This window comes from Fusarium subglutinans, assembly GCF_013396075.1.
Source record: "Fusarium subglutinans strain NRRL 66333 chromosome Unknown NRRL66333_c0000061, whole genome shotgun sequence".
Taxonomy (NCBI): Eukaryota; Fungi; Ascomycota; class Sordariomycetes; order Hypocreales; family Nectriaceae; genus Fusarium; species Fusarium subglutinans.
Window position 1 is genome coordinate 212270 of NW_023502124.1, and position 20213 is coordinate 232482.

At 48.9% G+C, this 20213-nt stretch overlaps 9 protein-coding genes across 9 annotated transcripts; 3 read left to right on the forward strand and 6 right to left on the reverse strand.

Moving 5' to 3' along the window:
- Nucleotides 1-256: 256 nt before the first annotated feature.
- FSUBG_6094 (general amidase) lies at nt 257-5581 on the reverse strand (the record flags this gene model as incomplete). Its single annotated transcript, XM_036684257.1, has 10 exons — nt 257-1663; nt 1711-1732; nt 1782-1945; nt 2294-3003; nt 3063-3424; nt 3722-3846; nt 4045-4107; nt 4162-4450; nt 4507-4699; nt 5167-5581. The coding sequence occupies 10 exons, from the start codon at nt 5579-5581 to the stop codon at nt 257-259; spliced, it is 3750 nt and encodes a 1249-aa protein (XP_036538455.1).
- Nucleotides 5582-6579: 998 nt separating this feature from the next.
- Nucleotides 6580-7248, reverse strand: FSUBG_6095 (uncharacterized protein; the record flags this gene model as incomplete). Its single annotated transcript, XM_036684258.1, has 1 exon — nt 6580-7248. One exon carries the CDS (start codon nt 7246-7248, stop codon nt 6580-6582), a length of 669 nt encoding a protein of 222 aa, XP_036538456.1.
- An 859-nt stretch (nt 7249-8107) lies between these two features.
- Nucleotides 8108-9226, reverse strand: FSUBG_6096 (fox-2 multifunctional beta-oxidation; the record flags this gene model as incomplete). The annotated part of the gene is made up of 3 exons (XM_036684259.1): nt 8108-8672; nt 8717-9120; nt 9176-9226. 3 exons carry the CDS (start codon nt 9224-9226, stop codon nt 8108-8110), a joined length of 1020 nt encoding a protein of 339 aa, XP_036538457.1.
- A 275-nt stretch (nt 9227-9501) lies between these two features.
- FSUBG_6097 (general alpha-glucoside permease) lies at nt 9502-10138 on the reverse strand (the record flags this gene model as incomplete). The annotated part of the gene is made up of 2 exons (XM_036684260.1): nt 9502-9871; nt 9924-10138. The coding sequence occupies 2 exons, from the start codon at nt 10136-10138 to the stop codon at nt 9502-9504; spliced, it is 585 nt and encodes a 194-aa protein (XP_036538458.1).
- A 593-nt stretch (nt 10139-10731) lies between these two features.
- FSUBG_6098 (steroid monooxygenase) lies at nt 10732-12767 on the forward strand (the record flags this gene model as incomplete). Its single annotated transcript, XM_036684261.1, has 6 exons — nt 10732-10957; nt 11151-11612; nt 11661-11797; nt 11857-12220; nt 12270-12453; nt 12509-12767. The coding sequence occupies 6 exons, from the start codon at nt 10732-10734 to the stop codon at nt 12765-12767; spliced, it is 1632 nt and encodes a 543-aa protein (XP_036538459.1).
- Nucleotides 12768-12806: 39 nt separating this feature from the next.
- FSUBG_6099 (bZIP transcription) lies at nt 12807-14034 on the reverse strand (the record flags this gene model as incomplete). The annotated part of the gene is made up of 4 exons (XM_036684262.1): nt 12807-13035; nt 13083-13192; nt 13240-13304; nt 13413-14034. 4 exons carry the CDS (start codon nt 14032-14034, stop codon nt 12807-12809), a joined length of 1026 nt encoding a protein of 341 aa, XP_036538460.1.
- A 298-nt stretch (nt 14035-14332) lies between these two features.
- On the forward strand, nt 14333-16554 carry FSUBG_6100 (sterigmatocystin biosynthesis monooxygenase stcW; the record flags this gene model as incomplete). Its single annotated transcript, XM_036684265.1, has 10 exons — nt 14333-14649; nt 14701-14992; nt 15040-15220; nt 15268-15404; nt 15454-15518; nt 15574-15872; nt 15923-15983; nt 16031-16188; nt 16245-16472; nt 16520-16554. The coding sequence occupies 10 exons, from the start codon at nt 14333-14335 to the stop codon at nt 16552-16554; spliced, it is 1773 nt and encodes a 590-aa protein (XP_036538461.1).
- Nucleotides 16555-16962: 408 nt separating this feature from the next.
- FSUBG_6101 (20beta-hydroxysteroid dehydrogenase) lies at nt 16963-17807 on the forward strand (the record flags this gene model as incomplete). Its single annotated transcript, XM_036684266.1, has 2 exons — nt 16963-17269; nt 17545-17807. 2 exons carry the CDS (start codon nt 16963-16965, stop codon nt 17805-17807), a joined length of 570 nt encoding a protein of 189 aa, XP_036538462.1.
- Nucleotides 17808-18180: 373 nt separating this feature from the next.
- Nucleotides 18181-20149, reverse strand: FSUBG_6102 (phenylacetyl ligase; the record flags this gene model as incomplete). Its single annotated transcript, XM_036684267.1, has 7 exons — nt 18181-18513; nt 18567-18728; nt 18781-19088; nt 19143-19244; nt 19290-19395; nt 19464-20065; nt 20119-20149. The coding sequence occupies 7 exons, from the start codon at nt 20147-20149 to the stop codon at nt 18181-18183; spliced, it is 1644 nt and encodes a 547-aa protein (XP_036538463.1).
- Nucleotides 20150-20213: the final 64 nt, after the last annotated feature.

Sequence of the window (20213 nt, forward strand, 5' to 3'; positions counted from 1 at the left end):
TTCGTCTTACCCTGTAAGAACTCTATCTGATGGAAATATGAACCAAACATGTAACCTAGCGACTCGCAAATCCCTTAGGTCGAAAGTTTCAAGGTTTCATCGGCTTATTATTATTTGTTTCTATTGCTGTATTTGAGGTATTGGGCGATAAGAGCACTAGGCAGAACAATGAGGCATTACGCTGGGTTTTTAATTACTGGTCATATAAGGAGCCAGTACTTGTATCCGTATCCATGCCCTCCGCGAACAAACACTATCAAGCTCGGTGGAGCTTTTCTAACAGTGATGCCACGCCCAACACCTTTTCCTCTTCATACCTCCTTCCAATGATCTGTACTCCAATATCAAGCCCTTCCATTGCTTCAGGATCGTAAAGGCCCCGTATCCACTCATCGATCGCATTACGCGGCGCATACTCGTGTAGATAATTATGGCGCGCTTCATCAGCTGCAGCGACGTATATGTCAGACGATGTCGGATCCTTAGAGCTTCCAAGTTTTGCAAATGGGAATGACATAGCTGTGTAGTCGAGAAAGTTCCATATCTTGGCGTAGCCAGTCCATCTGCTTGACCTATGCGGAACAGCTGTATGAGGCGACACAGGACTGATTATAACGTCGACGCTTTCTCCATCCTCTAATCCAGCAGTCGTCGTCCATTTTTTATTGTAAGCCTCCTGTGCTGCTGTCTTTCGGCGGTTGAGTTGCCAGTACTCATACACCGATATTGGTTTGGATGAGTTGACGAGCGCCTCCACATGGGCAATCATCGGTTCGCCTGCAACAGCGACTTCAGTCTTGATATCCTCTCCACCATCTGCACGGTAGAACTGGTCCTGGATCTCGATACAGCTTGAGTGGTCTGCTGTACTCCACGGAATGATTTTATGACCAGCCTTTTTCAAGATTGCCACTGCACGGCGGACCGCTTCTTGGATTTCAGGATGAGGTCTCACGACTCCATCATCTAAAATGACACCGATGGTGAGTTTCCGTTCCTGCACGCCCTCGAAATCGGCCTCTCGCCATGGAATCGGGACGACATTTGGGTCAATCTTCCATGGTTCTGCGAGTAGACATTCCTTGGTCAAGGTGATGAGGTTCGCAAGCGACGGACTCATGGGACCAATTGATGAAGGAACATGAGACTGTCCCTCATGAGAGTTCGCCGCACCGGAGTAGGAAAACCGACCAGACGAAGGCTTCAGCCCAAAAAGACCGCAGAGGTGACTTGGGACGCGAATTGAGCCTCCAATGTCAGTTGCCCAGCCCCCAAGTGATCCAGACATTCGCATCAGAGTAGCCTCTCCACCTGATGAACCGCCTGGTGAAAGCTCGGGTCTGCCAGGATATGTAGTCAGTCCCCAGAGAGGACTTTCAGTCTCGCCATACATGATGCTCTGAGGGATAACGGTCTTTGTTATGATGACTGCGCCAAGCTTCTCTAGAAGGGTCACCATAACTGCATTGTCGCGGGCGGGCTTGAAAGATCGCCCGACATAGCCTAACGTGGTATCGACACCAGCGATGTTGAACTGGTCTTTTACTGAGACTGGAATGCCGTGGAGAGGACCGATGAGCTGCTGGTGTTTCTGGAAGTACTCATCGAGATACTTTGCGCGTTCAAGTGCATTTTCGAAAAGAGGTTCGCTGAGGCAGTTTGTCTAAAGCATGTTAGTCATATTCGCGGATGGACATGCTGTACGCGAACCTCATTGTGTGAAGCGATGGCTCTGCAAGGTATTAGTAATCGCAGATAGCTTATAGCAACGTGAGGTTTACCTGCGGATCGTCACAGAGACCAATTTCTCCGCTGTTATCTTGCCCGTTCTCAGTTGTTCGAGAAGTGAAGAAATATCGGCATGTTCTGGCACAACGCTCTCATCACTGACGGCGGTGAGTTGAGCCTCGCAGCTTTGGATCGCACCATCGCGATCCTCCCTTTTCTGCCTCACGGTAGTCTCCCAATACATAGTGCTCAATAGCTTCCTTGTGATTGCAGAGCAAATTCGGAGATTTTATAAGAATTGAGTATCTAAAATGCCTCGTTTAAAGGGAGAATCCTCACGGAGCTAAGCTAGTGGTTCTAGAACCGGCAGTTGATAGCTTCTCGTGATGGAGATAAGAGGGTCACTCCGAACTCGGCACCGTATCCCCGAAAACGTCCCCGCAATTCAAACCCGAGATGCAAGCCATTTCGCATTTCGCGTTTGAAAGCAGAACGGAAACCAACACTACCTATTGGGAATGACCAAAGGAGGTATCTACATGGTCATAACAGATCTGAAGCGAACCTTGCCACTCTCCATCTTCTCAAAAGCCTCTCGGTACTGAGTATCAAAGTCAAACTTCTCAATGATGCACTTGATACCATGCGTATGCGCAAACGCGATAGCATCCTCCGAATCTTGCTGATGTCCCGTGTTCCATCCATGCACACTGATATTCTTCATGATCATATCGACCGTATTGAACTCGACCGGGCCCAGAGGTGAGAGAACGACCAGCTTACCAAGAGCCGCAAGGCCTGCTGTGAGAGGACTGACTGCCTCTGCATTCGGGGCCGTTGACAAGATCATGTTAGCCCCTCCAAGCTTCTGCAACGTCTCGCAGGGATCTTGTTTGCTGGAGTCGATGTAATGATGGGCACCTAGCTGTATCGCAAAGTCTTTCTTCTCACTTCCGGCGCTCATGGCAACGACGGTGTATCCCATCTTGGAAGCGTACTGAAGTGCCAGATGGCCGAGTCCTCCTAGGCCTTGGACAGCTACCAGACCACCTTGGAGGACGCCGATCCTGCGAATGGCATTGAAGACGGTGACTCCGGCGCAGAGGAGGGGAGCGACTTCGGCAGGGTCTGCATCGGAGGGGATTCGGACGGCAGCTTCGGCGTGAAGCAGGACGTATTCGGCGTAACCACCATCCATAGTCACGCCGTTAATGACACCGTTGTCGCACAGTTGGAATGATCCAGTTTGGCAAGAGCGGCATGTTCCATCGTGGCCTTGTCACAACACATCAGTCAAACCGGTATGGCAGCTTTAAGAATGCACAGAGACTTACCGCCATGCCAGGCACCACCAACACGTTCACCAACTGTAAATTTGCTTACTCCGTCACCGACAGCAACGACGTCTCCAACGAGTTCATGACCCGGTACGCGAGGAAATAAATCTCCAAAGCGACCTTGCTGTACCCACGAGTCAGAGTGGCAGACTCCGCATGCAAGGACCTTGGCCAAGATGAAGCCTGGGCCAGGTTGTTGAAGCTCGACTTCTTTGAGGATTAGCTCTGATCCACTCTCATCGAAGGATGCAGCTTTATAGGTCTTGGGGAGAGACATGTTTTTAGAGATGTTCAAAGTGTAAGATGGAATGCTGAGAGAGCCAGAGAATTGTTGGTGTGTTATGATGAGAGGCCGATAGCTGTGATCTTGCAGTCTTATATGTACCATTTCATCCCCATCTCTTGATTTATCAGCTCGGAAATATTTCGTAATCAAATTGAGCCTCTGCGCCAAAAACGCCGTTACTGGGCTATCGAGTTGGTGCAAGTGAAGTTGTGTCGCAGTCAGCCCTGAGCACCGAGGTCGAGAGCCGAGCACCGAACAAAGCCAACGCGCTTACCAATTTCTAAGAGGAGATATAACACGGGTTGCGCATTAACACTGCTATATTATTGAGCCCTATTGGGTCTATTAGATTAAGCTAGATTGTAACTACAGCAGGCCAGAGGTCTCCTCAATCCCACGCTCCTCCATAAGCCAGTCAAAGTTATCCAGCATACTAAAGGACGAAAAGTGATCCCAACCGCCAGCAAAATCCAATTCTCCAAGCTCTACGACCGGCTGAGTGAGCGTTGGATTATTTAAAATATGGTCCAGAACCTTCTTTATAACGCCCCGAGCATTATGCGCCACGGAACAATGCGTTTGGGATGGGCATGATGTCTTGAGATATCCCAGTAGAAGGCTCAGTTGCTGAATGATTTATGATCTAGAATATGCTTCACCGGCGATGATGCTATTCTCTGGTGACATAGTCACTGCGACGGGGTCTATGAGTTCCATGCACAGGATGGCCCCAGCGAGGGTAGCGTATCCCATGATCTAATAGTTGTCAACGCGCACGAATCGTGCTGGGGCCAAAAAGAGTCTACTCACTATCCACCTGCATTTGCCTTGCAAAGCAGCCCAGATGTGCTTCTGAGCCCAAAAGCTGAGCGTCAAAATCACCATCTCGAAACTGGTTCGCAAAAGCTCATTTCTTGCTTGGCCGTGCTTGACCAACAGTCGCTCAACGAGGAACATGTTCAGCAAATGGTCTAGTCGTATCAGCAGCCTAGGATAGTCTATCTCAAGATCTATTTCGCTTATTTCCTCCGCAGTAGCATCCCATACAAGATGTTGGGGAAGCTGCTTGTAGAGATTAAGCTGTTTCGCTTTCAGTCGCCTGTTCACAAGTGTACTATTAGCCATAGACGTCTTTCATACCGAGGTTCCGCTTACCTCATATCTGTAATGTCGTATTCACCATCGTGAGCGAATGCAACTTCACGGATTTGGTCTCTGAGCAGAGCGATCATCATACGAACACGCAAAAGAGAGCTTGAGTAGATTCTCCCATCCACGTTCCAGCCATCTTGGTCGAGATGTTGAGACTGCCTCTGGAAGGCTGCTTTGTCCGACAGCAGGACCGATTCTTTAAGATCAAGCGGTAAATTTATGAAACAAAATCTCCGTGTAAGAAGAGGCGGCCGTCCAGCAAAAGTGGCTAAAAACTTATCAACGATGAATACTTGACATCCGATGCGCCTGCGGATCTCGGTAGATACCGCTGGCACGTTCCTAGACCGATTATCATGAAGTCCCGAGAATGTCAGCATCGCAACTGTCTCGGCGTGAAACTTCCAGTATGGCAGACCTACTCTGATCAGACCGTATCACCAACGAGAGTATAGGTCTCGGAGAAACTTACTGGTCTCGGAGAAACTTACTGGTCTCGCCATGCATCCATGCATGAAGAACAGAGCGCTTATACATCAGAAACAGCATGAGCGTCCCAGAACTCCCCCCCCATGTTCGCAAGAGTTATACAGGAAGCGCAGTACTCAGTGAAGTATGTTATCATCCTCTTTGACTCTTCATTCGAAGCAGCTGATAGCTCACTAAGAGCTGTGTAAAGAAACATGACGCCAACAGCCTCCCATCTTAGATTGGCGCCAGAAAAGCTTTCGATCCACGTAGACGGGTCATCTTGATCCTCCCGCAGCGTCTTTCGTGTGTTGATGCATATTCTACTCCCCATCTCGCGCAACTTTGCGGTGTTTTCTCTGTCACTAAGGTAAGACCCGAATGTCTCCCAGGTACTAGTTAGGAGTCTATCACCAATACTAGCCAACCAGTCCTCGTCAAGGCCAACTCGGGGTTTCGATCTATACATTAATGGCTTCTCGGGTAAGGCTTGGAGTACTTTGACTGCAAGTTGGCTTGCTCCTTGATCCATATTCACGATACTCTGTATCTCGGCCACCGATGGTGGAGCTGGAACAGTTGGTGAAGAAGGCGTATCAACCTCTGCCATTGCGGGTCCCTGTGCAGCCAAACTAGCCTCAGTCTCTTGGTACGCCGCCGGAAAGCTTGTAGGTCCGAAGAAGCCCTGCGGCGGCCTCGGAGTTCAAGGCCGATGCTTCGGATACTTGTCGCTGCGAGTGCCTCGCTCGAGTAGCGGTTGCTGCCTGTTCCGGCAACGCATAGTAACACGCAGATACACTGTTTGGCCGTTTCCTGCACCGGCGACATACGGGATAACCGTGGTCGCACGCCACTTTTCGTCGCCGACAAGGCTCGCATGCTTGCTTCTTGCCATTACGCCGAGTAACGAGTGGACTAGACATGACGGTCGGGTTTCAGGTCATGCGCTGATTGGATCAGCTGCAGAGTGACGAGTTTGAAATGTCCCGGGTGTTGTTTGAAAACAGAGGTGAACCTGTCAGCACCATCTGCTGACAGCCAAGACCGAGCTCCGAGGGCCGACGCATTGGGAACAATCAGCCAGGAAATTTTGCCCAGTCTAACTTAGTGCTTAGTTACTCGGTTCTTAGCGGGAAGCGAGGACATTAGAAATGCATTAGCAAAGTGTCGTGCCGCATGATTACATGTTTGTAGTTCAACATCGGGGAGATTTTTCAGCTGGCATTTGAAGCACGCAAATACAACTGCGCCAGATAAATCACCGATTCATATTGAAAGTCAAATAAGACATTAGCTATCCATCAAGCCTCATAAGGGTATCCCGTTCAATCTCTTCTCCATCTTACGATATAGCCATTCCTGATGTTTTCTATCTCCAACCCCAGTCCGTCCGAAACAGCACTTAGCAGTTCTTTACGTCTTGTTTTCCAGTAAACCAGTGTATAACTTGCACATTATTCCCAAACCCAGGTTTTCCATCTCTAAGCCTCGAAGCTTTAATGCTGCATTTCCAGAATGCAGTCAAATGTAGTAGCGGTAGGGTATTCTTTGATGGCGACGCGACCGGTGTCCAGATCTTGTCGTTCATAAGAGCGAGAAATGATGAAATCACATGTATCCGCCCGTGATATGTGTCAGCCAGCCTTTGACGCGTTTTGAGACTGGTGACGCGTCGTCTTCGCCGTCATCCTCGGCAGGTCGCTTTTTGGACTCATGCGTCGGCATTTCTTGAGGCAGCGCCTCCTCGGCTGGTGTCTCTTCTACTGGTATCTCTCGACTTGGCTTCTGGTGTTCTTTTGCCAAGGTGCTCATGTCGCTGGCCGATGCGCTCTCGCCTTGGTCGGGCGCATGGTCGAAATCGTAAATGGGCTCGTCTGACAGTTCCGAGGATACGTCAGAGCTAAGTTCGATTATCGGCACGTGATCTTGCCTATCGCGCAGCTGATATCTGCTGCCCTCATTTGTGAGGAGTTTTTGCGGTTCACGAGCTGGTGATTGTTGCCGCGGTACAGAAAGCCGAGGTAATTCTGGTTCCTCTGGTTCTTCTTCTTGTTGTTGTAAGTAAGGTAATGATTTTTGCTGCTGTGACTTTTGTTTCGGTTTTGGGAGTAAGCCCGCAAGGGTATGTCGTCTGATTTCTTTGGTAGTCTCTCGCAAATGAGCAGCCAATTCACTATGCGGATCAAGATGCCAGAGAGTGCGCTCGATGGTCGCGCGCAGCATGTGAAGATTCCCCTCCTCGTGAGCAGCGCGCTCAGCGGCGGTGAGCTTGGCCATGGCAGCTTGGGCTTCTCTTCTGGTGGAGGGTCGGTAGAGTGAGCTCATGAAGTGAGTGAGGGGACGGCGGGTGGGGACACGTGGTTATAGCGGCAATTCAGGCGATGGATGCCATGGGTATTTTAGATTTAGGTATCTCATGCAATCTCGATTTCTGTCCTGAGTGTAGATATGAGGTATTGTCTTCTTGTCATGTCTTTTGAGGCTGGCGTAAATAGGGTTGCGCACGATTCGGTCGGTAATATTAAGAGGTTGGTTTTATTTTTCAAGTGTCTCCACTCGACTCGGGTCGGGGTCTTTTATTTATTATGCATGGTGAGCTGTCACTGCTACTGGAGCCTGAAAAACCGCGTGGTAGCATCCGGTGGATCTTGCTGATAGCGATACGCCAATCAGCTTGACGATGACGACAACAGATGACTCATCCTTGATTTGCGCTATGACGTCTATGGTTTAGACTGGCCACTCAAAGCACGATTCCTCAGTGTTTCAGGTACCCACTAAACTCTTTTTGGTTCATCAAGGTCAGCCTCAGGGTAGCTTCGTTTCTTTAACCAGCATGAACCAGCCTTTAGAAGAGCTAGACAAGTGTTTTATATGTGTAACTAGTAATACTAAGTATCTCTACGAGACTTCAAGTACATTTAAGGGAGTTCGGTCCTGAAAATAAGCAGTTAAAGTCACCAGAAGCGAATTAGTAACCTGTGATAAGCTCATCAAAGCAGGTGAAGAATCTCCTCCCAAACGTCAAGCAGCTTTCATCAATAAATCCGTAATGAAGCTCTCCAAGCGTTTATGACTTAGCCACGACATATGTAGATATCTCCATTCAGATTTGTAATCAACGAAACAGCACTATTTAATCTAATGTTATCACCCCGACATCAGTTCCCGTTGCTTGCTTTATCGCATAAGACACCAAATCCAACGTATCTTTTGGAACAAACAGCTCATCCGTGGTACCAATAACCTTATCAAAATGAGCCAAATAATCTTCCAGGCCCGTCGCGCGAGAATGGCCAGGGACCGTAGCCAACGTCGTTCTCGCGGCTCTTCCACCACCAACACTGAACAGCTCTCCAGATATCGGACACTCGGCGCTGCACAGCGCCACCACAAAATCCGCCACAAGATGCGTATGGAAGTATTCTCTCGTAATCCTCTTGATAACAGGCGATAAATCTGACATACGGGATGCTGCTGAGGGGAGAACGCCATTGATCTTGATACCATGCTTGGGACTCATGCGCCCGAGATCGCGAGTCAAACCAAAGGTGGCGCCTTTACTTGACACATAACCACCATCGCCACCTGCTCCCATACCGATAAGGCTGTCAGAAGAGGTGTTGACTATTCTCCCGTAGCCTTGCTTCTCCATAGTAGGATAAGTAATTGAAGTACCCTTGCGCGACCTGAACCTCGACCTAAAGCGGGGACATATACGACTCTGCGCTTCTAGTCCCCAGACCCTACACAACGCGAGGAGGGCGTTCCTTGACGCTGTCGAGCACCGATGAGCATAACAGTACCCAGTGCTGCAATCTCCCATGTGCGGCGGAAGGATTGAACGTTCACATCGTCGTGCGAGCTAGCTTCACCCGCAGTGCCTGCATTGTTGACAAGGATGTGAATAGTTCCGTACGCCGCTAGCGTATCTTGCACAAGCTCTTGGGCTTCGCACTGGACTGAGATATCATGGCCATCTGCGATGGCCTCTCCACCCTTTGCTTTGATCTCGTCAACGACAGTTTGCGCACGAGATATAGTACCTCGCTGACCGCTCAGAGAGCCGCCGTAGTCATTGACGACTACCTTTGCGCCATATGATGCGAGAAGAAGAGCATACTCTCTGCCGAGGCCGCCTCCTGCGCCCTGCAAAGAGCATTGTCAGTGCCATCATAGGTACCAGCATTTGTGAGGAACATACAGTCACGATGGCAACGCGGCCTTGAAGAGATGTCAATTTCGTTTGAGACATGGTGAAGTGCAAATTGTCGTTGGTAGAAGTCGGAAATTAATTGAATTGAAAGGTCACAACCATGCTCGCCCGACGTGTTCTATAATCAAGATTTCCCCGCACTCTGGGGCCGATTGTTTAGTGCCCGATAGTGCGCTATCGAGTCACTATGCCGCTAAATCTCGGGTTCAGGGGACCTCGGGGGCTTGAGTCAGTAAGCGAGTCAGTGGACTGAATCACCTAACGGACCCATTTGACAAAGGATAGTTTGAGAGCCTTGCTCGATACGCCGCCACTTATAACTGGATGAAGTTGGTCGTGGCTGTGAGCCAACCTCGAAGCTTGAGTGGTGCAACCTCAGAAGCGTACAGGGGCCCAATGATAAGCCATGCACCGATGGACAGACCATTGATGGCTTTTCCAACTGTCAAAATGGGAAGAGAGCCATCGCGGGTCGAGTGGTATTGAAGACCGACTCCAACGATAGAAATGGCACAGAAGAGCATGTTGGTGTATCGCCGGCCAATCTTGTCAGCCAGCCATCCTGTAATGGCGGCTCCAAGAACAGCCGCCAGTTGAGACACGCCGCCGTAAAGGCTCTGCCACGTAGCAGGAATTATGTAGATCGTCGTGTCGCCTTGTGCAAGTGTAGTGCCATAGTCCTCTCTGCAAGACTGTCAGGTTGAGTACTCACGACGACAGATACAAGGTCACTTACCGAAACTTGGGGATCGCGAGCAAATTACCCGCAATGATACCATCTATACCGTAGCCAAAAACAACGATCTGGACGTATAAGATCCAGAGAGTACTTCGCCAGAAAACTCGAACGCTTTGAGCGAAGCTGAGGGTCTTTTCGTAGGCGATTTGGTTAGCAGCGGCTTCAGCATGGTCCTCCGCCTGCTGCGTCTCAAGGTGTTCAGTAGTAGTCATCGCTGTAGCCTCCTTCTTAGTATCCATGACACAATTATCTGACAAGAGAGTATGAATAAAAGAGATAGATTCCTGCAAAGAAGAAAAGTTTCTATGAGGATGAAGGGAAGTGAAGATTCTCGTTATTGACAAGGGGTTTTGTAGTTGAACCCGCAACGCCACAAATGAATGCTTATGATCTAGACAGCGCAGCGGTGCAGTGCTATGGTCAATGGGCCTGGCTGGCTACCAAAGATCGAGGAGCTACCAGCGTCAACCCCATAGGGAAGTGTTCCTGGGTCATTTGCTGCACAGGCCACGATAGGGAACAGTCGCCCCCGCGTGGAGATATTGACTCGACTGAAGAGTCAGCTTTGTGGGGTTTGGGGTACTAACCGTGCTAGCTTCAGAGTCATGGGGGCTAACTTAGTCTGGGGTATAGAGTCAACATTGGCGGTTGTCAACGCGAGGTCAGTAGCCGACGATCTGCATTTGTCAAGGGTTGGAGTGTTTGCTTGCCAAGACCCTGTGCTTTATTTCTTTGCTATCTCGTCGTAATCTGATGCTAATTTGTCTCTTCATACTCATCCTTGCCGACTCACTCAACCATCAAGATGACAGTCTCAAACGGAAATAGCTACGCTACAACCTTCGACAACCGAGTTGGTGGTACACCTATCACACGCGACAATGACGGTCCTTACCAAGTATCCGAGCATATCCTATGCGCTCCCAGAAAGCTCCGAGTTGGGTGTATAGGAGCTGGAGCCTCTGGGATCATGATGTGCTACAAGAAGGAGAAAGAATTTGGAGATGACATTGATCTGGTAGTTTATGAGAGTGGGTTAAGTCTGGCTCCAAATCATAGGTCAATTGAGTACCATCTAATCTCCAATCCCCCTAGGGTACCCCAAGCCCGGTGGCGTCTGGTATGCGAACAAGTACCCCGGTTGTCGCTGCGACGTTCCTTCACCCGCCTATCAATACCCTTTTCACCCGAAAGCAGATTGGTCCAAGTAATATTCCCCGGCAGCTGAGATCCAATCGTATTACGAGTCATTTGCCAGAGAGAAGGGCTATGTGGATAACTACATCAAGCTATGTCATCGCGTCGACAAAGCGAGTTGGGATGAGCCCAACGGACAGTGGATTTTGACTGTCACTGAGACTACTAATGGTCAAGAGAAAACCTTCGAGGACAGAGTCGACTTCTTGATCGCCAACATTGGCATCTTGAACACCTGGAAGTGGCCCGACATTCCCAACCGCGAAGCCTTCCGTGGACACATCACCCATTCAGCGGACTATGATACCGATCTTGACCTGGAGGGCAAGACTGTGATCGACATTGGATCTGACGCTTCTGCCATCCAAATCGTGCCAGCCATCAAGTCGACAGCAAAGAAAGTCATATCATTCTATCGCACACCGCAGTGGATTGGACCTGGGTTACCAATGGAAGGCTACACGGACTCTGAGGGACGAAACTTTGTCTGTGAGTTGGCGAAAACCTCGTTTATAGGCTTGTCTAATATGGCTTAAGATACCGATGAGCAAAAGAAGCGATTCGCAGAGGACCCAAAGGCGTACTTGGAGCATCGGAAAGAAATGGAGACAAAGATCAACACGAGTTTCCGAAATAACATTGCCGAGCACCCGAACCAGAAGATGGCTCGCGAGGTAAGTATACCTAGCGCACTCCCCTTAAAAGGCCTCCGGGATCTGACATGTATCTGCAGTTTGTGGCTAAAAGAATGGCCAAGATTCTTAAGAACGACGAGAAGTTGACCCAGCGCCTGATCCCAACCTTTCCCATGGGATGTCGTCGCCTTGGTCCAGCTGAAGAATTCCTTGAATCTTTCCACGAAGATAATGTTGAACTAGCCGAAGGCGAAATCGAGTCTTTCACCGAAAATGGTCTACGTGTTGCCGATGGAACAGAGTATAAAGCAGACGTCATTATTTGTGCGACTGGCTTCAACGTCAGCTTCAAGCCGCACTTCCCTGTCATCGACCGCGATGATGTGTCGCTGGCTGATGCCTGGAAAGATGATCCAGCCGCGTACCTTGCACTTGCTGCCAGTGGCTTCCCCAACTTTATGTGTAAGTTAACTCAGTACACGGACGATGTTAGTAGCTAATTGGTGTGTAGTGGGCTCGTTAGTACCAAACTGTCCTGCGGGTCATGGATCGTTCATCACGGTCCTTGAAGCAGCGCAGAACTACATTTGTAAGGTCATCAGGAAGATCCAAACGGAGAACATCCTCACCTTAGATGTCAAGCCTGAGGTTGTAGATGAGTACAACGAACATGTGCACGAGTGGCTGAAACGAACGTAAGTAAACCTTCAAAACTGTCAGGCCACTTCGATGAGCTGACGTAGGTTACAGTGTCTGGACGGCTGGTTGTCGTTCATGGTACAACCAAGGGCGACCGAATGGCAAGATCACGGCACAATATCCAGGATCACTTGTTCACTGGCGGCTGATGCTTGAGAATCCTCGCTATGAGCACTACAACATTCAGTACAGAAGCCGTAATAGGTTCGAGTTTATGGGTAATGGTTTCACGCTGCCAGAGGTAAGTGGTGAAGATCTGGCATGGTATCTGGATCCAGGGCATATAGCAAAGCCTCTCTTCTCGGAATAGTTATAGATGCATATATTAGTCAACTTTAAACCATTATATTCAGGTAGTATTGCCCTTCCATTGTGGATAACGATTAAAGAACTCCCTATCCAGCTTCCAATTGTTCAGATCCAATATCGTGGAGACGAGTTGCTGTGGGTCATGTACGAGATCAGATTCAGAGGTTGAGATTTCGACGGTGAGATATTTCCCGATGTCGGTTGAGACATCATACACACGATCGGGATCTGACATTGACATCTGAACGAGACCTTCTCTTATCGCGGGCCTACCAACCGTCAGTGAGGAGTCTAGCACAGAGAGAGCCATGCTTACCATGCTATGAGATCAGCTGCCATTGGGTGATGCACGACGAGCTGCAAGGGTGTAGGTCGAAGCCAAGGTGGTAAACTATGGTAGGCATCTTCACTGCGAACAATTTGCCACTGTGGCACGTTAACGACAGTCAGGCAAAAGCGACTGGGAAACATACCCTCAATAGTAGATACAGGACCCAATATGTGGCGAGATACTCTGATGTCCGCCGTGTTTTCCGTACTGGCTCCAGGTACGCCTTCAGATCCGTGGAAAGCGTATTTTGCTTATTGTCAACGAGAAAGTCAATCAGCACTGGCGGTCAAATGGACTCTGGGTTCTGGCTAGCACGTTGTATCATGTTATGTAATAACACGTCTTTTGCAACCGATGAAAACATCAGCATGGGCATGTTTGAGCGGAAGGCGGGCAGGTTGTGCTTCATGCACGCATCGAATAACTCTGTGAAGCCATCAAGAGGATCTGGGGTACGTCGCATTTCCTGGTAATGTGAGGAACTGTCCTCGACTTCTGGGAAGCGTTCCATGTCGTCGTTGTCTCGGAGGAGATGACTTGGGCTGGTTATCCGTCTCATGGCCATTGCGGAGTCTGATTCATGCGCCCGAGGTGTCTGTAACTGTGATGGGTCCATCGTAGAGAAGTCGTCTGAGTCTTTGTTCCGAACTGTGAGCGATTGTGAGTGAGTGAGCTCGGTCGTTGCTCTGTCGCTTTCATCTGAATGATCCATACTGGCCAGCTGAAAGTCGTCTCCCAGCATCGTATCCATTTCAGTACCGCCTGCGTTTAGTAGGTGAGAGCTATCGTGAAGGTCCAAAGTGTCGCAATGGATCAGGGCGTCGGGTAGATCCTGTCTCGACGCTATATCGTGAAGCATAAGGTCATCCAGATCTGAGAGTCCGGTGGATTGCAAGCGATCACCTGCTGCAGTACCCCACGCTGGTTTTCCCATCATTTCAAGCCTAACCTCAAATGGTTTTAGTGGTGTGTTATAACCGAGGATTTAAGCTGACTCGACTCAATGACTCGACAGAGTCCCCCACATCCAGCTGTCAGTATTCCCTACATGGCTTCCCCTCAATAACCCTATATTCGGCTATGTACCGTCAGTCCGGGTCAGATGACGCCGAACACGTTATGGGCTAAGTTATGAAGATAATGAAAAAGGCTTGTTCCAGCTGAGAAAGTAGTGATATGTCTACCGCACGTCCATTGAATTGCCTGGTCTCCGATCTTGAATTACCCCATCTATCATGGCTATCTCGCAGAGCAATAATGAGAGCAATGGCACACAGCCACCAAGAACTCCAACGACACAAGGATACGGCCAACATCCATTGCATGATAAATCACAGAGGCCATTGAAAGTCATCGTCGTGGGTGCAGGCCCTTCAGGAATCGCAGCGTTGATTGAGCTGAAGAAACTCTCGCACGTTGAGATTTCATGCTTTGAGAAGAATGCTGCTGTTGGAGGAACATGGCTTGAGACGAGGTACCCCGGCGCTGCATGTGACGTTGCAAGTCACGCCTACCAGTATTCTTTTGACTACAAGACGGATTGGTCTCGACAGTAAGACAAAACGAATTGCCAATCATTTGATCTTTCTACTGACGATGACAGCTTTTCACCGGCCGAGGAAATTGGCGAGTACTTCATCTCAGTAGCCAAGAAGCATCATCTGTACAACAAAATCACCTTCAACTCGCGCGTGATTGGCGCTGAGTGGGACGACAATACAGGCCTTTGGCGTCTTCAGATTGCGCGCGATATCTCGCCTGAGAGTGATGCTGTCGTTGAAGATCATCATGCTCATGTTTTCATCAACGCGGGCGGTATCTTGAACGATTGGAAGTGGCCTGATATCGAGGGCTTGCACAGCTTCAAAGGAAAATTGATACATACAGCTGCTTGGGTAAGATGATATTTCGTGGTCCAATGGCTTTGACTAAAAGTGATCAGGACCCAGAAATCGATCTCAAAGGCGCGTCTGTCGGCATTATCGGATCTGGTGCAAGCAGCATACAGGTAGCCCCAACCATACAGTCACTATGCGACAAGATCGACGTTTACGTGCGATCACCTACATACATTCTACCAACAGTTGGGTTCGGCATAGAGTCCTCCGACTTTAACGCGCCATGTAAGGAGCCACGATCTCGCCAATTCCTCGATGCTGACTGTTGCTAGATACTGAAGCAGATATCGAACGGTTCAATAACGATCCAGAGTATTACAAGACATTCCGAAAACTCATTGAACAACAGATGAATGAGAACTTTGCTGCTAGCATCAAGAACTCGGAAGCGCAGGAGAAAGGGAGACAGGTATGCTGGAACTAACATTGCTACGAGCTTTGCATTAACCATGAGGTAGTGGGCAGAGAAGATGATGAGCTCGGCGATAGCCTCACCAGAGCTGAGAGAGAAGCTCATTCCGAAGTATTTTATGCCCTTATTTCCGAATCAACCGTTACTGACAGCTGTGTGCGAATAGTTGGGAGCTCGGATGCCGGCGACTTACTCCTAGTCTGCCGTATCTCAAAGCCATTCAGGAACCCAACGTCAATGTCATCAGAACAGGCATTCGTAGTATCACTGAGAAGGGCGTTGAGACAGACGATGGTGAGATCCATGAAGTCGATACTCTTATCTGCGCAACTGGTTTCAACACCTCCTTCTCTTCCAGATTCAGCATCGTTGGTCGAAATGGTGTGAGTCTACGTGAGATGTGGAAGGCTAAAGGCCCAGAGGCCTACCTTGGAATGGCTATTGCAGGCTTGCCCAATTACTTCAGTAAGTTGCAATAAATCACACATTTTGTGAGACATACTGACAGTAGCTAGCCCTGCTTGGACCCAACTGCCCTATCGCCAACGGTTCTCTCATTCCCTGTATTGAGTCTAGGTACGTCTCCTCTCTTCTCATTCGAGGAGTCTCATGACTCATGACAGTTGCAACAGCGCCAAGTACATCGTTCAAGCGATCAAAAAGATCCAAACAGACCAGATTCGGTCACTGGATGTGAAGCAGCCGATCCAAGACGCGTTTAATGAATACGTTCAAGAAGTTCACAAGGACTTGGTTTGGACTGGCTCTTGCCAGAGCTGGTGTACGTACCCTTTAACCTGCCATCCACTGATCTCAGCTGATTCATGATTTCTACAGACAAAGACCGAAAGTCGGGCAGAGTTGTTGCAGTCTGGCCGGGATCAAGTATCCATTTCATGGAGATGATTGCCAACCCACGATGGGAAGACTTCGACATCAAGTACATTAACGTGAGTAAGACGAGTCTTCAGTTGAAAATGGCTAATAGAAACCACTCGAATCCGTTTTCGTTCATGGGCAACGGAATTTCTCAGCGGGAGGCGATGGGTGAAGATCTAACATACTGTAAGTACCCAAAATGTATTCTAACGGCACTTAGCTTACGCTCCTAGATCTCGATGATATGATGCCGGACGTGAAGGTATAATTTGGGTCGAGTTAAGGAGGTCTCTTTGCCGAATTGAAGAGGAATGTGTTTGTAGCATTGGTACTGAAATAGGTCGGTTTTCTTTGGTGGTGCCCGACTACTAGATTAGAATGAACTGCAATGGCACAAGAACATAGACCTAACAGCCAAGTGGCTTGTCTGTGGTTGTCCCAGATTACTGCCTTTGAACGTATCATTATGGTAATTATCTCCGCGATTTTGTGTGCTTAAGAACTTGTGGTCCTTCAGTCATGGCAACGTCGCTAGTGACTAGCTGCAGGCTTAAGTCGCCCGAGTCAGCTTGCTCTGTCATAACTGCCAGACTCTCGAGTATAAGTGTCCGAGGCTCCCCGAACTAGTATTCTCCCAATGAACAGCGACATTAATCTCGCTCATTGATCGACCGCCATGACACTCCGAACCCTAGAGAAAGCATTCAGCAGCGGAGTTGCAGTGATTACAGGAGCTGGAGGAGGGTTGGGTTCCGGTCTCGCACGGCATATCGCATCATTCGGGATGACTGTCATTATCGCTGATATTGACCTCAAACGGGCAGAGGAAGTTGCCTCAGATATCATAGCCGCGAAAGGAAACGCTGAAGCGAGGGCTATTGACGTATCTCGGCCAGAAGAGCTGGATGCACTGGCTGAATACGTTCACACTCGCTACGGAGATGTTCAACTGCTCATCAACAACGCGGCAATTGAGACACTTGGTACGTTGTGGGAACTATCCTCTTCTCGGTGGGAAGCGACTTTGAACATCAACATCCATGGCCCTATTCATGGTGTTCGGGCCTTTTGCCCCGCATGATGGCTTCCGGAAAGGAATGCTGGATCGCCAATGTTTCGAGCGTCGGGGCTTTCACAACTATCCCGGGACAATCAGCATATGCCGTTACAAAGCACGCCGTACAAGCTTTCACCGAGTCACTTCACGTAGAATTAAGCTCTCAAAAGACACCCATACATGTGAGCTCTGTCATTCCAGGACTGCTGAATACTGGTATCTTTGATCATGCTAAGCACGATACCTCAACGGTTGATCTGGATTGGGAGAAGCATCGAAAGTCAATGGCTGAGCTGGCGCGGGAGAAGGGAATGGGCATCTATGAAGCGAGTCGTATCATCGTGGAACAGATTGCAGAGGGGAGTCTCTGGGTGTGTACCCATCCAGCTATCCTGACTGAGATTTTGCAACAGAGGATCCAGTATTACGAGGGCCAGGAAGAACCCAATGTTCCACCAACATAGAGACTGTAGTAATCATGGAATGAACACCGTCTATTATAGATTTGTTTGATAACCCGACATCGCCATATGACTATGTATCAACTTCTCTTCATCCCCTCCGTGGCCCGCTTCGACGGTACGAAGATCTTTGAGGTTCGTAACGATTGCGTCTGCTATGTATGTGAAGGTGGCCCTTCAGGCTCTAGTAGCGCACATATATTGGTTAGTTATTATGCCGTAATGCCTTAGTTGTGAGCTAGATCTGTTATTTGCAGTTGGGTTTTGTAGCTGAGAGCTTAAATCGGCGGACAGAACTTAGTAGCGCAGATATAAGAATTATGTATAAAGCATAATAGAAAGAAACTTGCTTCGTTATAGTAGTAATGTATGTAATTTACAGCTTTGCTCTTTTCGACTCCATCTTCTCTTTCCATGACGCTTTCAACACCCGACGCAGAATCTTGCCAGAAGGACTTTTTGGAATCTGATCCACAAACTCAACACCTCCACTCAAGCGTTTATGCTTTGCCTTCCTCGCCGCAACAAACTCCTGTAACTCTCTCACAACCTCTGGTCCACCCTGGACTCCACTTGCAAGGACCACAAAGGCTCTTGGCATTTCACCAGAGTAGTCATCCGGGATGCCAATTATAGCAGCATCTTTGACTTTAGGATGGCCGTGAAGGAGGTCTTCGAGTTCAGCTGGAGCTACGGCATGTCCTCGTACCTAGATCATTGGGGTCAGTCCATGGAACTTTGTATAGCAGAGGTGAGACTGACCTTTATCATCTCCTTGATGCGATCGTGGATCGTGATGAATCCTTCGTTGTCGATGGAACCAAGGTCACCCGTCTTGAAGAAGCCATCTTGCAGATATGATGCGGCAGTTTCCTCCGGACGATCCAGGCAGCCCATAGTAACTTGGGGGCCCTTCGCCCAAATCTACCAGAGAGACAGTCAACACTAACACCTGACATGGCGATGGGCTTCTCACCTCTCCAACATTTCCAGCTGGTACATATTCTCCCGTGTCGGGATCTACAACACGTATTTCGGTACCTGGAACCAACTTGCCAACCTTTGAGGCATTGCTCCAGGTTGATAAATCAGGCGGAGTCACCGTCAAGCAGGAAGTCGTCTCCGTCATACCCCAGGCTTGTCGGACAGCAACAGTCGGGAACTTTCTCGCAAGCCGAGAAATCAATTGATCTGCCAATGGGGCTGCACCGGTGTTGAATTGTTTGACAAATGACAAGTCGTATCCTTGGGCCGATTTGTCGTTCAAAAGTCGAATTAATAGAGCTTGGTGAGTTAGTTCAAGCTTTTCTTTTTCGAGACATAACAAAGCTAGCTTACGGGGTACAAGCCACAGTTTATCGCATTTAAATCTCACAGTGGTCTCCATCATCTGCTGCTCGAGAACGATGGGCAGATGGAGTAAATGGACCAGACCGGTGACTAGTCTTGTCAGTCAAGGTCATCAACAGAGGTCGCCTAACTTACTATGATAAAAGGGCAGAGCACCCAGTACAGTACGACGTCGGTCTGGTGGAGTGAGGACGCTGATCTGACGGAGTTGACTGATGACGTTGGCGTGAGATATCTGGACCTGATATCATCAAGACTAGGATTACTTCGTTCGCAATCTATAGACTATAGCCGTGGCGTGTGACTTACAGCTTTGAGCTTTCCAGTAGTACCAGAGCTCCATGAAAGAAATGCGCATGGCGACGGCTCGTTGTATTTCGGTCCCCACGATTTGGCGTATGATGAAGGGTACATTGACTCTCCTCGCTGTCGCAGGTTCCGGAGGCTGTTCATCTGATATTCAGGTCCATCTAATCTTAAAACATTCTTCGCTGGTATTCCGAGTGCTTTGGAAGCGGCTGTGACTTTATCAACCGCGCTCTCGTCAGTAAACACAAGAGCCGTCTTTGACGTTCCAAGTAAATAAATTAGATCATCTTTCATGGAGCCAGGCGGTAATAGCGTAACTACAGCACCTAGTCGACTCGCAGCTAACATTGCAGCAGGATACCAGATAGAGTTCTGCCTAATGATGGCAATCGTCTGCCCAGGTCTGACATCATATTCTTGATGCAGAATTGTACAGACTGTGGTAGCAATGGGCTTGAGGTCATAAAATGAGACGAATTCGCCTGTGGCGCTGTCGTGAAATCCGCGAGTGTGAGATAGTGTTGGATCTGCTGAAGTAGACTGGCCTAATAGGAGCTCGTCGCCCTCAAGGATCCATTGCCATATGGAGGGGTTCCCAATCACTGGGCACCATAAGTTAGCGCCGCTAATATTGGCTCTCTGGAGGGTGACCTACGGAGCTCTAATTGGGGGCCAGAAAACGACATTATCGATAGATGGGAATTAAACAATTACAGTCAATAATTCCCAATATTGATTTCCTATCAGTAT